Below are 16650 nucleotides of genomic sequence, written 5' to 3'. Positions count from 1 at the left end.
AGAAATGGTATTAAGGAGCAGAAAATTTGACATTATAGTTGCTAATTTTTAGGAAAAATATTATATGATAAAATATTATTTTCGTCCTCAATGTTCGGGTCAAATCTTTGATTTGACCTCTAACATTTGAAACGGTTTATTTTTGTTCCAAAAAAATTTATATATGTTTAAATCGTGTTATATCTTTTTTCATGTGTTAAAAAAATATAACCAAAATCTTTTTATAACACTTATTTTCTTTAATTTCCTTTTTTAACAAAATTCAAAATCCTAAAAATTAATCGTCAACGCTTCAAAATTAAAGAAAAAAACTTTTATATTAGTGATGGTTGGTAAATCGATTTCACTTATATACTGAAATTAAATGATATTGACTTTTCAATATACAAGTTGTTTGTGTCAAATTTAATGGTGGGACACTCAATTAAAACTTTTTTTGATATTGAAATAGGACATTTAAAAGTTTTTGGGATTGAAGTAAGACATTTGAAATGTTAGAGACCAAATTAGAATTCGCCTCAAACGTTGAAGATCAAAATAATATTTTACCTAATATTATATATATTATCTTAGAGGGAGAAAAAAAGTAAAAACAGAAAATATGATTTATTATTTTTACTGTTTTTTTTTTCAGAAATTTTTGAAAATAAAAAATAAAAAATGAAAATATAAATGAAACAGACCCTGTCAAATTCTCTCTCATGTTGAAAGGTGTAAAATTTTGCTTGTATGAAAAATATACAAAATTGTGCTTTTCTGTATGTACAAATTAAAATTAAAGGGGGAAAAAAAAACTAGACCAGTAAGCATAATACAGATATGGATAATACTAGTTATCATCTCAGTTGTCGTTCTGTGTCATTGAACATATGAACGGTATGTCCAGTTGGTGGTGCTACTGAATGATGTGTTCTCTGATTAATATATTCTTCATTTGTGTTAACTACATTATCTGTTGTTACCAACGAATTATCTACCTCTGAACCTTGGCCAACATATTGTTGAACTACCAAGACTGATGCAGATGTTGCAAAATCTGGTGATGCTAACAAATCCCCAATAGCTCCTAACTCGGGGCACTCACTCCAGTCAGTGAGTCCTGCTGTGAGTGGCGATATCATTCCTTGTCCTCTCCCAACTATGATAAGATCATGGATGTCCTCCATTGATCTTATAGCGGCCACGGTCTCTTCGCCATTGTTCACCACTTTCTCAATGTACACAATGGATTCATTGTTCACACGGTTCATCCTGAACAATTGTATAAGCCTCTCATCCAATTGTTTTTCTGTGTCCTTCTCAGTATCTACCGTTAGTATCCTAGGTTCCTCTTGAATATTGTTTGTATTGTGGTTGTGGCTAGGAGGCTGCTTTGTGTCCGTTGTGCTTCCAACTTCTGTTCCAGGAACGAAGCGCATTAGAGTAAGACATACACCTTCATGTTCCGACATCCTCCATCCATAGCTCAATCCTTCTCTGTCATCTGGACCTCCAAAGAACAACACTGCCACGTAATGAGACACTACAACATCATCAACCAAGCGGTTCGACCAATTCAAGCCTCTGTCTACTAAAATTCCAACCGAGCAAGGCGCATTTGCAAGCACATTGCGGTTTACAGTGCGAAATGGCGCGTTTATTGGTTCCATTCCACCATCAATTGTATGTAGTTTGTGGAATGGGAGGATTATTAAGGCGACGCGCTTGTCCTCGGCCAAATTGCATACGTCTTCATGCATTGTGGAGTAAGGGGACATTGCTGTCAAGGGCTGCACAGTGACACAAGAAGCCTGTTGCTCGTAGTTGGCAAAGGCATTGATTATGTGATCAGATTGAGCTTGAGTTGCGTTAAGTGCAGGCTGATCCGATTTTCTAGAGTTGTGGACAATGAGCAATGCAGATGTACGGCCCGTGAGTTCTACCAAATGGAGCACATAGATGCATATTGGTGACTTCTTTGTTGGATTTGAGGCATCAAGAAGGTTTATTATGGATGGCACGTTCCGAGGTGTATGGATACAAACTAGGACCTTCAGCTCTTCATCTTTTCTTGACATCTGAATTGTTCTTCTTTTGTATGATATGACCCTCTTTGTTGGGTTGTAGATAGCTGATAATCCAGGTACAATTATTCCAGTCATTAGCACAGTTATGGTGACCATTATTGCAAATGATCTCTCATCCAAAACCTGCAACCAATTGTGATGGTTCATCAACCATTATGAAATAAACAAAATTGGCCAATAAATAAGTACCTTTTGGTCCCTGCCAACATTAAGCACAATCATCTCAACAAGGCCTTTTGAGTTCATGAGTAAGCCTAGAGCTGCTCCTTCATCAAGTGTCATTTGATAAGAAACTGCAACAAATATGGTTCCAGCAATTTTGCCAATGCAAGATAGCAAAACAAGGGTGACTATAGTTAACCACGGGAATACACCTTTGATGAGACCCAAATTAGTCTTCAACCCACTAATTGCAAAGAATAAGGGAAGCAAAAGCCCTGAGACGAAGTCCTCAATTTTCTCCACAAGAGTTAAACTAAGTGGTCCAGTTGGGATTGTCAATCCAAAAACAAATGCTCCAAAAACAGAATGTGTCCCCATAGCATCAGTTATGAAACCTGAAACCATGACACCGGCTAGTATTAGACAAACATAGAAATCGCTGAACGATTCACCTTCCGGCGTCTTCCTTATAATCCAGCCGATGATGGGCCGCACTGCGAAGACATAAAAGAGCACAAAGGCCACACTAGAGATCAGAATCATGAAGGAAGACAACACAAGCCTTTCACTCTGTGCCATAGTGATGGCCACGGCCAAAAGTATCCAAGAAAAGGCATCATTAATGAGTGCAGAGGAGAGTGCAACCCTTCCCATCTCAGTGTTGATGAGTTTGAGCTCAGCAAGGATTCTAGCAAGAACAGGGAATGCAGTTACAGAGAGAACAACGCCGAGCAACAAGATGTAAGCACCTTTGTTAACCGGCCTGTCACCACTGGTGATAACAAAGGAGAAGATTGCTCCAATGACAAAGGGCAACACCATCCCTCCAGCTGCTATGAAAACTGCTTTTCTGCCAATGCGCTTCAGCGATGAAACATCCATTCCCACTCCAACCAAGAACAGGAAGTACAGCAGACCAAGGTTTGCCATTGTTTCAATCACCATAACACTTCTCAGAGGAAAAACTGCCTCTGCAAATGTTTTGCTTTGTCCAAGCACCGAAGGACCCAATATTACACCTCCCTTTACATGTAATATAACATATTACACAGTTAGCACAAATTACTTTAACTTTTAATTTCATTCTTAGATATTTTTAATTATTAACCACATTGTTGTGGTGGTAGGGAAATTAATAATAAACTAACCAAGATTTCAGCAATAACGCGAGGCTGGCGAATGGGCTTGAGGATGAAGACAAAGATGCGGGTGGCAATGACAACTAACATAACTTGCAATATGAAGAGAGGCAACGCATAATTCAATGGGTTATCTCCTTGCCATATCCCGTTTGTTGTTATCATCTGTGGTGCATAGCACACTATGTCTTCCCTTTTCTTTAATGGATCTTCCATTGACCTTTAATAAAATATTAATAATCCTCCTCTCTTTAATTCATGTGTGTGGAGGCCTTTTTCATCATTCATGTGTCAATATAAATATATATCTATGCATTACCATGCTTATATATTATGTATGTGTTTAGCATGCATGCTTGTAACATCATCAATATATGAGCGAAAATTGAATCCGGAAGAGAATAATGTATGAGAATTCAAAGTGAATAACGGAGAAGATATAGATAGATAGATGAAAAGCAAAGGAAAAAAAAGCTAATGTTAGAAATATGATGACGGGGAATTGAAGAGCTAAAGAAGTGACGTTTTTGTTTTTGTTTTGTTGTGTGGTTGTCCACTCTAAGTGGGGCGTACTAGTCAATTTAATGGCCTATGTTGTGCACAGGGGGCTCTTTATTTTAGGAACAATGATTAATGATTAAATGCTACGAACCCTAGTGAGGGGCTCACACATGAAGTGCATCTCTTTCCCACATGTGGTCCGAATCACCTACTCTCTCATTGTCGGTTATGTTTTATGTTTTATTTTTTAAAATGGAGTAGGCAAATTTGCAATGAATTTAGAATTTTGTTTTTTTTTATACAGAATTTTGTTTTTTTTTTTTATGAAAGATCATAATTTTATAAGCTTTTGTTGTACATTGGTCATTAAAACTTCTAATCAGAAAACTTAAAATTTAAATTTCGTATATATATAATATGAACTTTCCACCATGTACTATAATTATTGGCTAGCAAAACTAAATTTATATATAGCTATTTAATACAGAGAAATATTTTAATATGAGAGTTCTTTTGATAATTTTAAAAATAATTTTTTTAATTTTTGACTTATGAAAAATAGTAATATTAATGTTTGGTGTAATTTTTAAAATTAAATTACAGTTTTTTAAAAAGTTATTTAAGAATTTATAGAGAAATTTAAAAAAATAATTTTTTATAATAAAAATATTTTATCACATTTAAAATAAATACTTTTAGAATTAAAAATTTAAATACAAAATAATTTATTTATAAATTATTTTTAATATAAATATATTTATTAAGTTATTTTTTTTTAAAAAACTTAACTAAATTATTTATCTAAATTGAGTTGAATATTTTTCATATGTAAAGAGGATGATATCATGGTAATAATAAAACTTTATAGTAACGCAGCCAAATAACAATACTAATATTAAAAATTTAGTCAACGAGTTTCAGCCGCACGTTTTCATTTTTATTATTTTTCAAGTTTTGTCCTTGTAAAAAATGGTAGTGTGGTACTAAAGCTATCTATAAAATGTAGTGGCAGAAAATGAAAAAGATGCAGATAACGTGTTGTATTAAGATAGCTGATTCTGTCTCCTATATTTTTGTAGGGGGACTTCATCAGTACGTGTCAGGAAATGGAGATTAAAACTCTGAAACTCCGACTTTGAGTCTTTGAGGATTAGCTTTATGAATTACTTTGTAATATGTGTGATGTTTTTATTTTAGAATGCTAATTAATTAAGTTCATGTTTTCATTAGAAGCATTAAGAACTGTATATGTGAAGTGATAAAGTGTGAGGATTAATTCAAAATCTAAATCTGCACCACTACTATAATATGAAGTATTAGCCCTAACCTAAACCTAAGATGAGATAGTCAACCCTATAGTTCATATATAGATAGATATGCATAATTATGCGTTGACATGTGCCTTCATATATTCCCATTAATTAATTTGATCATCGGAAATAGACAGGTGGTTGCAGATTTATAAAAGAAAAAGGTTCCAATGGCACACCGGCACTCCCTGATATAGCCTATATATGCTGAATCTAATAAGTTAAGCCAAGGATTCAAGACACCTGTATAATGTCTAGGTGATGGAACATTAATCATAGCCCTCGCTCATTCTCCATTAATAAAGCTTCATAAATGAAATTCCACTTTCTCTTTGTATATCCATCAAAATTCTTATATATGTATTCTATATATTTCAATGGATTAACATTTTACATCATGACATGCAAGGAAAATCTAATGGTAGGTCAGGAATGTTGAAGAATGAAGATCACCTGCTAGTGCCCTAATAAATAATTAAATCGGCTGGCTATTGTATCTATAATTAATTAATTATTAGATTAATTTGAAAATATATAGCTCAGAATTCCAATTATATGAAACAAGGTAAATTATTAAACATAATGAACATAACCTTGTTCTTGAATAATCAGAAATAATTCATGTATACGGAACAATGGAACATTCACCGTACCCGTGATATGACATTTTTTTTTTCTCCTTGAAAATTGGAAGATAGAAGAACAATAGGGAGTGGTAGTGGTGAGACCCACTCTCTGTCAGATCTTCTCTCCGTTGGCTCAAAGCAACGGATTCCATTGGAGCTTTTTTAAATATATGCATAGATGTAGCTAGATTATCACCATAATTTCAAGGAATTTAATTTCGGTGCAACTCACTGACAAGAAAGCATTCTATTTTATATCAAAAAGTAGAGACGAATTAAAGTGGTGAACAAACTTTAACTTCACTAGGAAAAGACACAACCACTGTCTACATACATACATGAGCTGCATCAATATATATATAATCTACTGGAAGCAAAAATATATATATTATTCTCTCTCTCTATATATATATATATGTATATGGTGTATGTATAAGGACAATAAAACTTTGAACCTAATTAATTACTTTGGGGTCCTGCATGTGTATATGTAACTAATATAGTAGTGTTATGTCCCTAATAGATCTGCTATACTCAAGATACATGTGTAACATTATCAGGAATTCTAGCACGCTAGATCATGTAACATTATCTTATAATAATATACACTATTATTAAATTGCATCACTCTAATTAATTAGGGGGGCTTATGACTTCAAGATCATCATCAAGTGACAGATAAACCTCATCTAGATATGAAAGTTCTGATCCACAATCATCCTCGTCGCTATAGTAGGAGTTTGCAGTTGCACCTTGTTGTGATTGTGACTTGTTCTTCTCATACACTCTGCACAAAACCCATTTATTGTTCTGATTTTGATCCTGTAATATTATAAATATAATCATTAATAAATTGCACAATTACACAATAACAAACAAATTAATAGAGAGGTTATTATTGAAATAATATCTAGGGCTATATGGTAGGGAAATTAAAACCACAGCTTACAGGTTTTAATAATCTTCGATGAGCAGTTCCATTTGTATAACATGAAATAGGGTTGTGGAACATAGATGAGGAAATATGGTATTCCTGCATGACCCAATTGGTTTCTGTGCCTTCATTAAGATTGAAGACAAAATACTTCTTGATTCCCAATTTCTTGTTTGCATCAGCTGAGATTATAGGTTCGCTCAAACCTATTTCCTTCCAATACCCATTTTCTGTGCTTCTGTTTTCCTTCACTTTATTGGTGAAGAAATAGTGTTGATTCCCACTTGAAAACGCCTTACCTGTGTTTGTGTATATATATATAAGTACATATAAAAAATATATTTAATTAAATTTCAAACTCCATGTTATATATGTATGTGGAATTGGATGCATGCATGCATAGATTATTATGTATGTATGTACCATTTAATTGACATGGATGAAGTTGAGAGGGATCAAGGTCCGGTATGATGCTGGGATGGAATGGTAGAGAAATTCTGGAATAAAGAAAGTGAAGGATGAGTTCTTCATCTGTTGGAGAGAAGCAAAACCCAGGAGGAAGGTTCGTCATTGAATTAATTTCTTCTTTCCTTTTTGGACTTTGGCACTTTATTAATTTGGGTCAAGTTTGTCATGCTATATATATATATATACACAGAGAGAGACTGAGAGAGAGAGAGAGAGATTTATGGTTGGATTGATTAGGATTCAAAAAAAGCGTTGAGCTGTTTGAAGAAAGACGGCTGTACGTGGAATTCCATCATAAGGAATTAAGTAGGGCCAAACAACAAAGCTTGGTAGCTAGATAGACGGCCATTGAAGCTAACAATACAAGTTAGCTGCTATATATGTAATGTAATTGATCATTTAAGCTAAGGTCAAATTATTGTGCGTTGCTTCACTACTGTTTAAGTAACCTAGCTATAACTACCTTCATGCCTTGGATAACGTTTAATTTATTAGGATAAGGTTATACTCATGTCTTGCTTTCATACCTTTTTAAGTTCTTAATTCTTATTTATTCTGCCTGGCATGAATTAATGCATCACATCCAAATTGATCATCTCATCTTGGAGATTCACGCGGGGAACGCCGTTTATGTTTGTTGCATATGTAATTTCCACCAATATATTATTTTATAGATTAAACTGATAAAACAACTTTTTGAAACATATTAAATTAGTAATTAAATTTAGGAAAATAATACTTATTATATTATGGAAATTAATTATATATAAATTAAAGGCCTGATGACGAATTAATGAGATCTCTATGACTCTATCACAACTTTTCATCTCACATTTTGTTTACATATATTCAATATGTATGAATTCCGAACTTAACATTAATAGTAATGTGAAATATATCTATTTCGTTATTACATTTAGGGGTAAAAAACAATTACGCCATGCAGTGAAAAGCATAATTCTTAAATTTAACAGTTAACACGATGGAAAATTATATTTATATTATTTTTTGTTTATAATTTTGTGTATTTTTTATGATATATATATATATATATATATATATATAAGACAATTTTTTAATTTTATCTTACTTTTTTATTAATTATTTTTAATACTAAGAATAAAAAATATACGGACATATAACTAACATTCTCCGAAAATTATTATCTACACCCCGCAAAAGAGGATATTGTTCCTTGCTGTATATACAAGATCTTAATTATTGTTTGAGCATTCTTTTTATTGTTCACTTTACTATTTGGATGTATCACCAACATGAATTGACCATTGTTTGATTTGTTATAATCTGCCTGCTGTGACTTGGTCCCAAAAAAAAAAATCTTTTAAAAAAATGTGCAGGTTTCTGGATGAATCTTAATGATGGGCCTCAAGCATGACAAAAGGTTTGATCTTTCACCTTTTGGAATAAAATGATTTACAAGTGTTCCTGTTTATCTTCGCCATATGTTTCCATCCATTAATCATTTTAACCGCACCTTATCGGCAAGGTGTACAACCTACGAGGGTGTTGAATGTTGATAGTGCCCCTAAATTAGCCTGACTTTTTTTTTTCCAAACAAATTAACATTAAAATTTATTTATTATTTCCAAAATCAAATTAAAGAAATAAAGGTATATATGTGCTTTCTCATATCAACAAATTAAATAGGCCAGGGCTCAACGTGGAATCTCTCTTCTAGGGTTGTAATGTTAGGAAATGTCAACACAAAATTATCTTATTTAATTTAATATTTATAATTTTTATATATATAATATTTATAATTATATATTTATTATATTTAAAATAATTTATTTATTTTAATAATAATTAAAAAATATAAAATAAAAAAATGAATTATTTGAGACTAATTTTTATTGTCTCTTAAATATTTTTTAAATTAAGAAGGTATAATAATATCCCCTCTTATTTTCAGCTTCTTAATAATTACTTGAAGATTAAAGAAGCACTACTGGTATATAAGAATGTGCCAGCTAGCTATGCACACCAATTAAATTATGAGTCCTATTCTTCCACCAACTTCATGCCTATTATCTTAATTCGTCTATTTATAGAAGTGATGATATTTTGGAATTAACGTTATTCCTAGTCCGAATCGGCCAAATAGAGAAAACACAAGATAGCATCCGAGGACTATATGGCTTTGCATTACGTAAAACAATTAACCAATTATAGTGGGCATGACTTTATGTCATGACTTAGTATACCTGTTTCATAAGCAATGATTACGCTTCACTAAGGGATAAAAGAGGTTTATGTATGTGCTTCTTCTTCATGTAGTTGTTGGTAGGTCACCCCTTTATGCAACACAAGTTAATCCATGGACAAGTGTTATAGCTTATGTGTGCTTTTTATCATTATGGCACCTTTGAAAACCTTATCTCCCTCCTAGCCATGGTCCCTTTAATTTCAAAGTCCACCAAAGGACAAACATGAATCATGGCCAAACAGTAACTTTGTTTCTCCATATTTATATTATTTAAACATATCTTTTTAAAAATGAGTTCAACTAAGAAAACCAACTTCCTTTTAATTAATACAATATTAGTCCAATTTTTTTTAAATTATTTTTTTATCCAAAATTCTAAATTCTAAATCTTGACTACCATAAATTTTAAACTCTCCAAAAAGTTAGGATTAAAAATTAATTAATTTTCCATACTTCATTTTTTTAAATATCTAAATATTTATTTGTTAAATACCTTTTTTACAAAACTATACTTTTTCTAATAACAAATGAATAAAATGTATGTGAACTTAGCTTAAAAGTGTTTGAAAATTATATTCAAATAATATTCATATTTCTTTTCAAAATACCTCTTCATCAATGTGAAAATGCATATGTAGCTATCATTAATAATCTTCTTCCACCGTGTCGTTTTCTAACATGAAAGAGCTCTATTACTTTTTAAAGGAGAAACCATATTTGATATTTCTACGACTATAAGAAAATTGTTCACACCGACCAGACCATTTTAATTTGATAATTTGTATAAATAATATATAATGTAGTTTTAAAATGGGTCACGTTTTAAAAAGTAAAAGAAAGATGAAAGTTTTTTAAAGTAGCTTTGTTTCGAGGAACTAAAATTAAAATTGAAAGACTATCGAACTCAGTACTGTGTTAGTAAAGATGTTTTTGTAATTTTATTTATTTTAATTTTATTTATATCTTAAACTAATAAAGATAGTAAAACAGAATTCTTGTACACTTTACATTAAATACAGTAGATTTAATTTAATTTTTGTCTTCTATTCTTTGTCTTTCAATCACAGTTATCGAAATTTTCCAAGAGATTAGCCCAAAAAAAAGATAAAACTTAAAAAATACAAATAATAAAAAAATACAGTAATTTATTAATCAATAATAAATTCTCAAATAAAGTTTAAATTTATAAAAAATATTGAGTTGGAGAATATTATGAAAAATAAAAAATACTAAAATCAATTAATATTAATTAATTATTTTAAAATTATTTTTTATCTTAAATTTTAATTTTTAAATCATAAATCTTAAATTAAAAAATAATTTCAAAATAAATAAAAATATCTAATATTAATTAATTAGAAATTAATTTTCTATAGTCGTAATAAAAATTACTACTAATAATTTGGGCCTTTGATGTATTGAAAATTTGAAATAGCACAATGTAACCAAACTTTATTCCAAAGAAAGATTTCAAGCTCACATTCTTTTCTGAGTTTGTTATCACCAACCCCACCAAATTAAATGGGGTTACTTAGAGGGCTTCCCTTTTAATCATTCCATAACCCTGTCATTTGGGAATCTGACTACGTCTACAGTGTGTTTGATTATTATTTAGTTAAAAATCTTGAGATTAAAAATTCATCGCTATTAATCATTAGATTTTCTCATTGGTTACGATATTGTAGTTTTCCATATTGGTCAATTGTTTTTAATGTATTTTATCGTAATGCTATTAGTTTAGTTAAGGTGATTTTTTACCGTAGATTGTGTAAATATATCGAAATGATATCATCTGTACCACTCATAATCTCTTGTTTTTCTTTTCCGTTTAGTTTAGTTTATTCCCCTCTTGATCTCCCCTTTTTTCCTTCTGTGTGTACGTGTGTCTCCAACGCATCTAACAGATGCATACACATATCATATCGACAATCATATAACATAACTCATTTTAGAAACCCAAACTTTATTAAAGCGTTAGGTTTTGCCAGACCCATGCATATGTAAGGTATAGATCAAGCTTAGGTCATAGCTTCGGATTACAGGGTAACATGTGTTAACCAACTAAGAAAAGTTACAACATGTGATAAGTAGGACTGTAAATTCATATCACAAAGTTATAGAACATCCAATTCTAACTTTATTTATAAGAAACCAACTTGGATTAATCTAGTGGTTAGTTCACTAGTCTACTTAAGTAAATGTCAAGAGTTAAAATCTCGTCTTATGCATGTAGCAACCCATTAGACATTAATAAATCTTTAAATAGAACTCCAACCAGCAATGTATTAGTCTTTGATTTGTCTAATTGAAGAATATAGTGGACAACACAAAATATATATATATATATATATATATATATATATATATATATATATATATATATTTTTTAAGGGGATAATGATTCCTAATTTCATGACGAGGCAGGCAGACAACACATTTCATGCAAGCTTTTGTTTCCTTCAATTCATTCTTGTCTTAACAAACTAACATGAGAATGCGTATTATTTGGTAGAATTAAGCACCGATGGAATATTTTATCGTTTGGCGTCAGAAAGGAGCGCCAGCTCATAGCAAAGACTGGGAGTCTGGGAACTTACTACAGTGCGAAAATATCAAAATAGTAAGTCTTTCTTAGTAGCAGTAAATATGATTTTTGTTGAAATAGCTGAGTAGAGGAATACTTTAAAAGGATACCTAGTTAGAACTGTTATATTAAAAGGGATGCATAGCAGCTCATAAAGCAATGCCGTTGTTTCACCAAAAGGGGCAATAATCTGATACAGTGGCTTAGCTCCACGTAATGTGATAAGTATAATGTTGTTTAGATATAAAGTTTTTATGTATGGAACCCACAGAAAATGAAGAATTAAATACAAACAAGATGTCATGTCAGGTTTCAAATTTTCAACATCATTCATTCACGGTCACAGAGAATGAATGGATTTAATCCTCTGAATAGCTTGCTTAACCTTTGTTGATGGCTCTTCATATAAAATATTGGGGTCATCAAACTCAGATGCCAAGCTTGGGTCACCGAGAAGAGCACGGAATGTGTCTGCCACTGAGTATGAAAGAGACTTTAGGTTGTATCCTCCTTCTAAGAAGAACACGCACCTGCCTCCACATAACTCTTTTGATAGTTGTTTAATGTTGGAAGCAAGCGTGTAATATGTTCCAGTTGTGTATTGAAGGTTGGCTAGTGGATCCAATACGTGCCCGTCATATCTGACAAATGAAAATCACGTAAAATTTTAAGTGTGAAAGCAAGATTTGCAACAAGTTTGGTGAAGGAACCTTTCTTCCATGGTTCATCAAATTGGTCAATTCAACTGGATTAACTAAAAATCATCAAACCGATAAATTAGTTTGGGTTTTTATTGAAAAAATTGGTAAAAAAATTAATTTAATGAAATCATTATCTATATATATAATATAATATAAAAATATATTATTTTATTATATCCAATTTAACTTTGAGGATCTTGATTAAATTTTTAGACCTTTGAACATCTAGTTTTGTCTGTTAAATGACTTGGTCCGACTTTCACAACCTTGCTTTTTCCATCCCATTGAGATTTAGAAAGCAGCCAAAAACTGAATAGTTCACTAGCCATGCTAGATTGCAAATTGCAACTTATTAGAGAATTTCGTTAAGTGTTTGTCCTGTCTCAATCTCTAATTTAATTTGGTAGAATGATTGGTAAGAAAAGACTCACCCAGCAGAAACAAGGATTATATCTGGCTTAAATCTTTGAGCACAAGGTACAATGACTTCATCAAACACTGTTCTCACAGTAGTATCACCTGATCCTCCAGGAAGAGGCAAATTTAGAGTGGTTCCTTCACCAGCTCCGCTGCCAACTTCGTCAAATTTACCAGTACCTGGGTAGCTTCCATCCTGAGCCACAGAATGTTATGAACTATAGCAATAAGATTTTAATTAAGTACATATTGAAATTCTAAGGGACAAAAGCTATTGAAATTGCCATGAAATCTTGGTTTGAGAAAATCTATGAAATCTAACGGAGATTTGAGTAACAAAAGAAGTGGGGAGTTGCAGAAATACAGAAATTTAATCTTAGCTTATATATAGAGAAATACAACTGCAATAACTAGGATTGTTAATTTGATATATTGCACAAAATTTCAAGAATCTTAACAAATTCAAACCAAATATGATTCCCACTAACGTGGGACTCACAATAAACTAACATTGTAGCAAGAGAAGAGACTAAGAGAGTCCACAGATAACCAATGGCATTGTAGAATTAATGGAGAGAAAAATAAAAGAATAATCAGAGCCATAGACCAGACTGAGCTTACTTGATGAATTGAAAGGAAAAATATATCTGGATCATCATAGAAAGCATCATTTGTTCCATTTCCATGGTGAACATCAAAGTCAATTATGAAGACACGCTTTAGTCCATGAACACGCTGAGCATAACGAGCTGCAATGGCCACATTTCCAAAAACACAGAAGCCCATTGGTCCTTGTGGAACAGCATGGTGTCCCGGTGGTCTTATCAAAGCAAAACCAGTAGGTGGATCTCTACTTATCTTTGAAGCTGCAACCTGAATATAAAGTGAATAATAGAAATTTACATCCATCATAATACATACAATAGCTAGCTCCCTACAATTCTTGAAACATTTTCTATGAAGATCAACTATATTAGGTAGAAGCCAAGAGTGTATTTTATATCTCCTACAACTCAGAATGTACTGAACACTGGAAGGAAAAAAGAAACAATCAGGAACACCAAGAACTAAGTTCCCAAACTCGTTATATTTGTGACTCCCCACCCATGCAAAAACTGAAGGAAATCATAAAGGTACATGCATGCAATTGTCAGTCAATATCTGGCTCTACTAAAGCATAACCGAAATTTCCAACAAAGAATGAAGTCATTTCCATTATGTACATCAAAAGAAGAAACAGATATGCATGTATCCATATCCACCCACTTACCCCTCCCCAAAAAACATAAACAGATTATCACCAAGAGATTGACATGCCAGGTTGAGAGATCACCACTGAGTCAACTAAGGCTAATCCAGCACCAGCAGCAACAATTGACTCCCGGTAGGTCTGCATCATTATTATCATCATAAGAAAGCAAAAAATTAATTAACTAAAAGGACAACCATCGTGATTTTCTTCCGTATAAATGTCAAGTACCGAGCATAGAATGATTTTCAGCAAGCACCATTAAGTACGAATGAATGAAAGGAAGATCTTACAGTAGCAGTAGCATAGGTTGGTCCAGAACTATCAATGAAAATTAGACCCTTCTCGGATGCTTGATCCATAGCCTGTGAAAGTAAATTTAAAATAATGCCAACCTTCAGAACTGAAATTTTCTGTGCCATGAAAATTTGGATTAAAAACAAAATATGAACTGCTTATGGATCACAGAAAAAATCTATGCCCTGACTAATGGGAAAAGACTGTTGCTGTATGAAATGCTTAATGTTCAGAGAATCAGGGCCAAGGTATAGATGTATATCATGTATAGTCATGGTGAAATTTTGAAGTAATAACCAAGAATAGGAGAGAATGGAGTAGTCAGAAGACACAAGTGAGACATCTATTAGACGTAAATATCCATCAATGGAATAATCGAAGCACTGGAAAACTTTCAACACAAGGGGTTACCTTCTCAAGGCCAGAAACATAAGCTCTTGCATGCACACTTGCAATGTCATCTACTGAAGCTGGCTCAAAAGTTTGAAGTTCAATTACCTCAGAGCCACGAAACTGAATCAATCATAACATAAAATAAATGTGGAAATTAAAATTCTTTATAATTTGATTAGACTACACAAGTATGGCTAATCATAATACGGTCCTATGATATCATCCATTCAAGTCAATATTATCCTTAAACCATCTCTATATTGATGACTGATGTTCACAAATGTATAGCCACAAAAAAATGCAATGGCCTGGGGATCAGAAGTTGATTTGTCCTTCAATCAAATGGAAAACATTGCAAATTCTCAGTTAGGCAAAAACCTTATCCTTTTGACCAAATTTCGAAGTGAGATTCGTTATCAGAATAAATAGTAAATATACATAGTCTTGAGTAGAGTACCTTTGAAGTGAGGTGCATTTCTTGTAGGGCATCGACAATTGCAGGAACTCTAAAATGTGATTCTGGATGAGACTCCTGTTATTAGAATTGGTATAATAATCGGAATTTTCAATTACATGTGGAGAGTCAAAGATAGTGTGGCAAGTGGCAAGTGGCAAGTGGTAACTCAAAGTAAAAGGAGAATGGACCTGGTTATGGCCCATGGATGAAGCAACAGAATAAATGAGGCGTGCATCGCTTAATTGATTAATGGAAGGAAGAAAATCATCATTCCTAGCGCCAGCCGAACACGATATAGATCCCGCTCCCGAACACTTATTTCCATTCTTGCGGAATAATCTATTTCCAGAAACTCTGATTCTCAGAATACCTAAATCAGAGGCATATATTACTAGTTTTCAGCTTGAAAACCAGAATTAGATACATAAATGAGAATATTGATTGAATTAGCAAGTTGATGGAAGTGGAACATTAATTAAACAATTGGATGAAAAAGAAGAAGGATAGGAGTACCAGAAGAGCGAGGAAGATTGTGGATGCTTATGGACATGGTTATGGTTACTACTGAAAGTAGTAGATGACACTCTGTTGCTGCAGTCTCGTTTGTAAGTTATTCGTCACAATTATCTATCACAAAAGATGGCCACTCATTTTCCTTTTTTTTTTCTTTTTCCCTCTAGTCTGTCTGAGTACACTGTGGAATACAAAGGAAATATACTCGGAAAATTCTACGGTGTGGTTTGGTTAAGACATCCACACATATGGATATTAGGTGTTTGTCCTACTGTGCGACGCGTGGAGGAAAAGATACTAGTGGTTAGCTCGGTTCATGCATTTAGAACCGCAGAAGGTTATCAGAAGCAGCGCTTTTCATGTAAGGATAATTAGTTAATTACATTGCTAATCAAATATGTTCAATGAAGGGGTGTTTTTAAACTATTTTTTGGCCAATAGACTTAACGGATCAAGTGGTGAGTTTGTAATTGGAATAATTTTGTTTTAAGGATGGGTTAGTTATTTGAAGTATATTATTGGATTATTTTTTTATTGATATTTGGCAATAAATATACTAAATTATTGACGCAATTAAAAGTGTTCAAGATCCATCTTATTCGAAAT

At 32.4% G+C, this 16650-nt stretch overlaps 3 protein-coding genes across 4 annotated transcripts; all 3 read right to left on the bottom strand.

Annotated features, from left to right (window-relative positions):
• Nucleotides 1-791: 791 nt before the first annotated feature.
• On the bottom strand, nt 792-3583 carry LOC130966828 (cation/H(+) antiporter 15-like). The gene is made up of 3 exons (XM_057891651.1): nt 3377-3583; nt 2256-3251; nt 792-2189 (listed from the first exon to the last, which is right to left on the bottom strand). Exons 1-3 carry the CDS (start codon nt 3581-3583, stop codon nt 837-839), a joined length of 2556 nt encoding a protein of 851 aa, XP_057747634.1. The 3' UTR covers nt 792-836.
• Nucleotides 3584-6079: 2496 nt separating this feature from the next.
• Nucleotides 6080-7411, bottom strand: LOC130970387 (NAC domain-containing protein 104-like). The gene is made up of 3 exons (XM_057896460.1): nt 7162-7411; nt 6754-7037; nt 6080-6626 (listed from the first exon to the last, which is right to left on the bottom strand). The coding sequence occupies exons 1-3, from the start codon at nt 7307-7309 to the stop codon at nt 6438-6440; spliced, it is 621 nt and encodes a 206-aa protein (XP_057752443.1). The 5' UTR covers nt 7310-7411; the 3' UTR covers nt 6080-6437.
• A 4524-nt stretch (nt 7412-11935) lies between these two features.
• Nucleotides 11936-16281, bottom strand: LOC130966965 (histone deacetylase 14, chloroplastic). 2 transcript variants are annotated; one of them, XM_057891785.1, is made up of 9 exons: nt 16045-16281; nt 15720-15901; nt 15532-15606; nt 15093-15194; nt 14678-14749; nt 14469-14525; nt 13757-14008; nt 13150-13331; nt 11936-12658 (listed from the first exon to the last, which is right to left on the bottom strand). In XM_057891785.1, the coding sequence occupies exons 1-9, from the start codon at nt 16079-16081 to the stop codon at nt 12358-12360; spliced, it is 1260 nt and encodes a 419-aa protein (XP_057747768.1). In that variant the 5' UTR covers nt 16082-16281; the 3' UTR covers nt 11936-12357. The 2 variants fall into 2 exon arrangements, with proteins under 2 accessions (XP_057747768.1, XP_057747770.1); XM_057891787.1 differs by having other exon boundaries at nt 11937-12658; nt 15720-15933; nt 16045-16235.
• Between the last annotated feature and the right edge of the window lie 369 nt (nt 16282-16650).

Source organism: Arachis stenosperma, chromosome 3 (assembly GCF_014773155.1).
Source record: "Arachis stenosperma cultivar V10309 chromosome 3, arast.V10309.gnm1.PFL2, whole genome shotgun sequence".
Lineage (NCBI taxonomy): Eukaryota > Viridiplantae > Streptophyta > Magnoliopsida > Fabales > Fabaceae > Arachis > Arachis stenosperma.
This window is presented reverse-complemented; position numbering and strand designations above follow the sequence as displayed.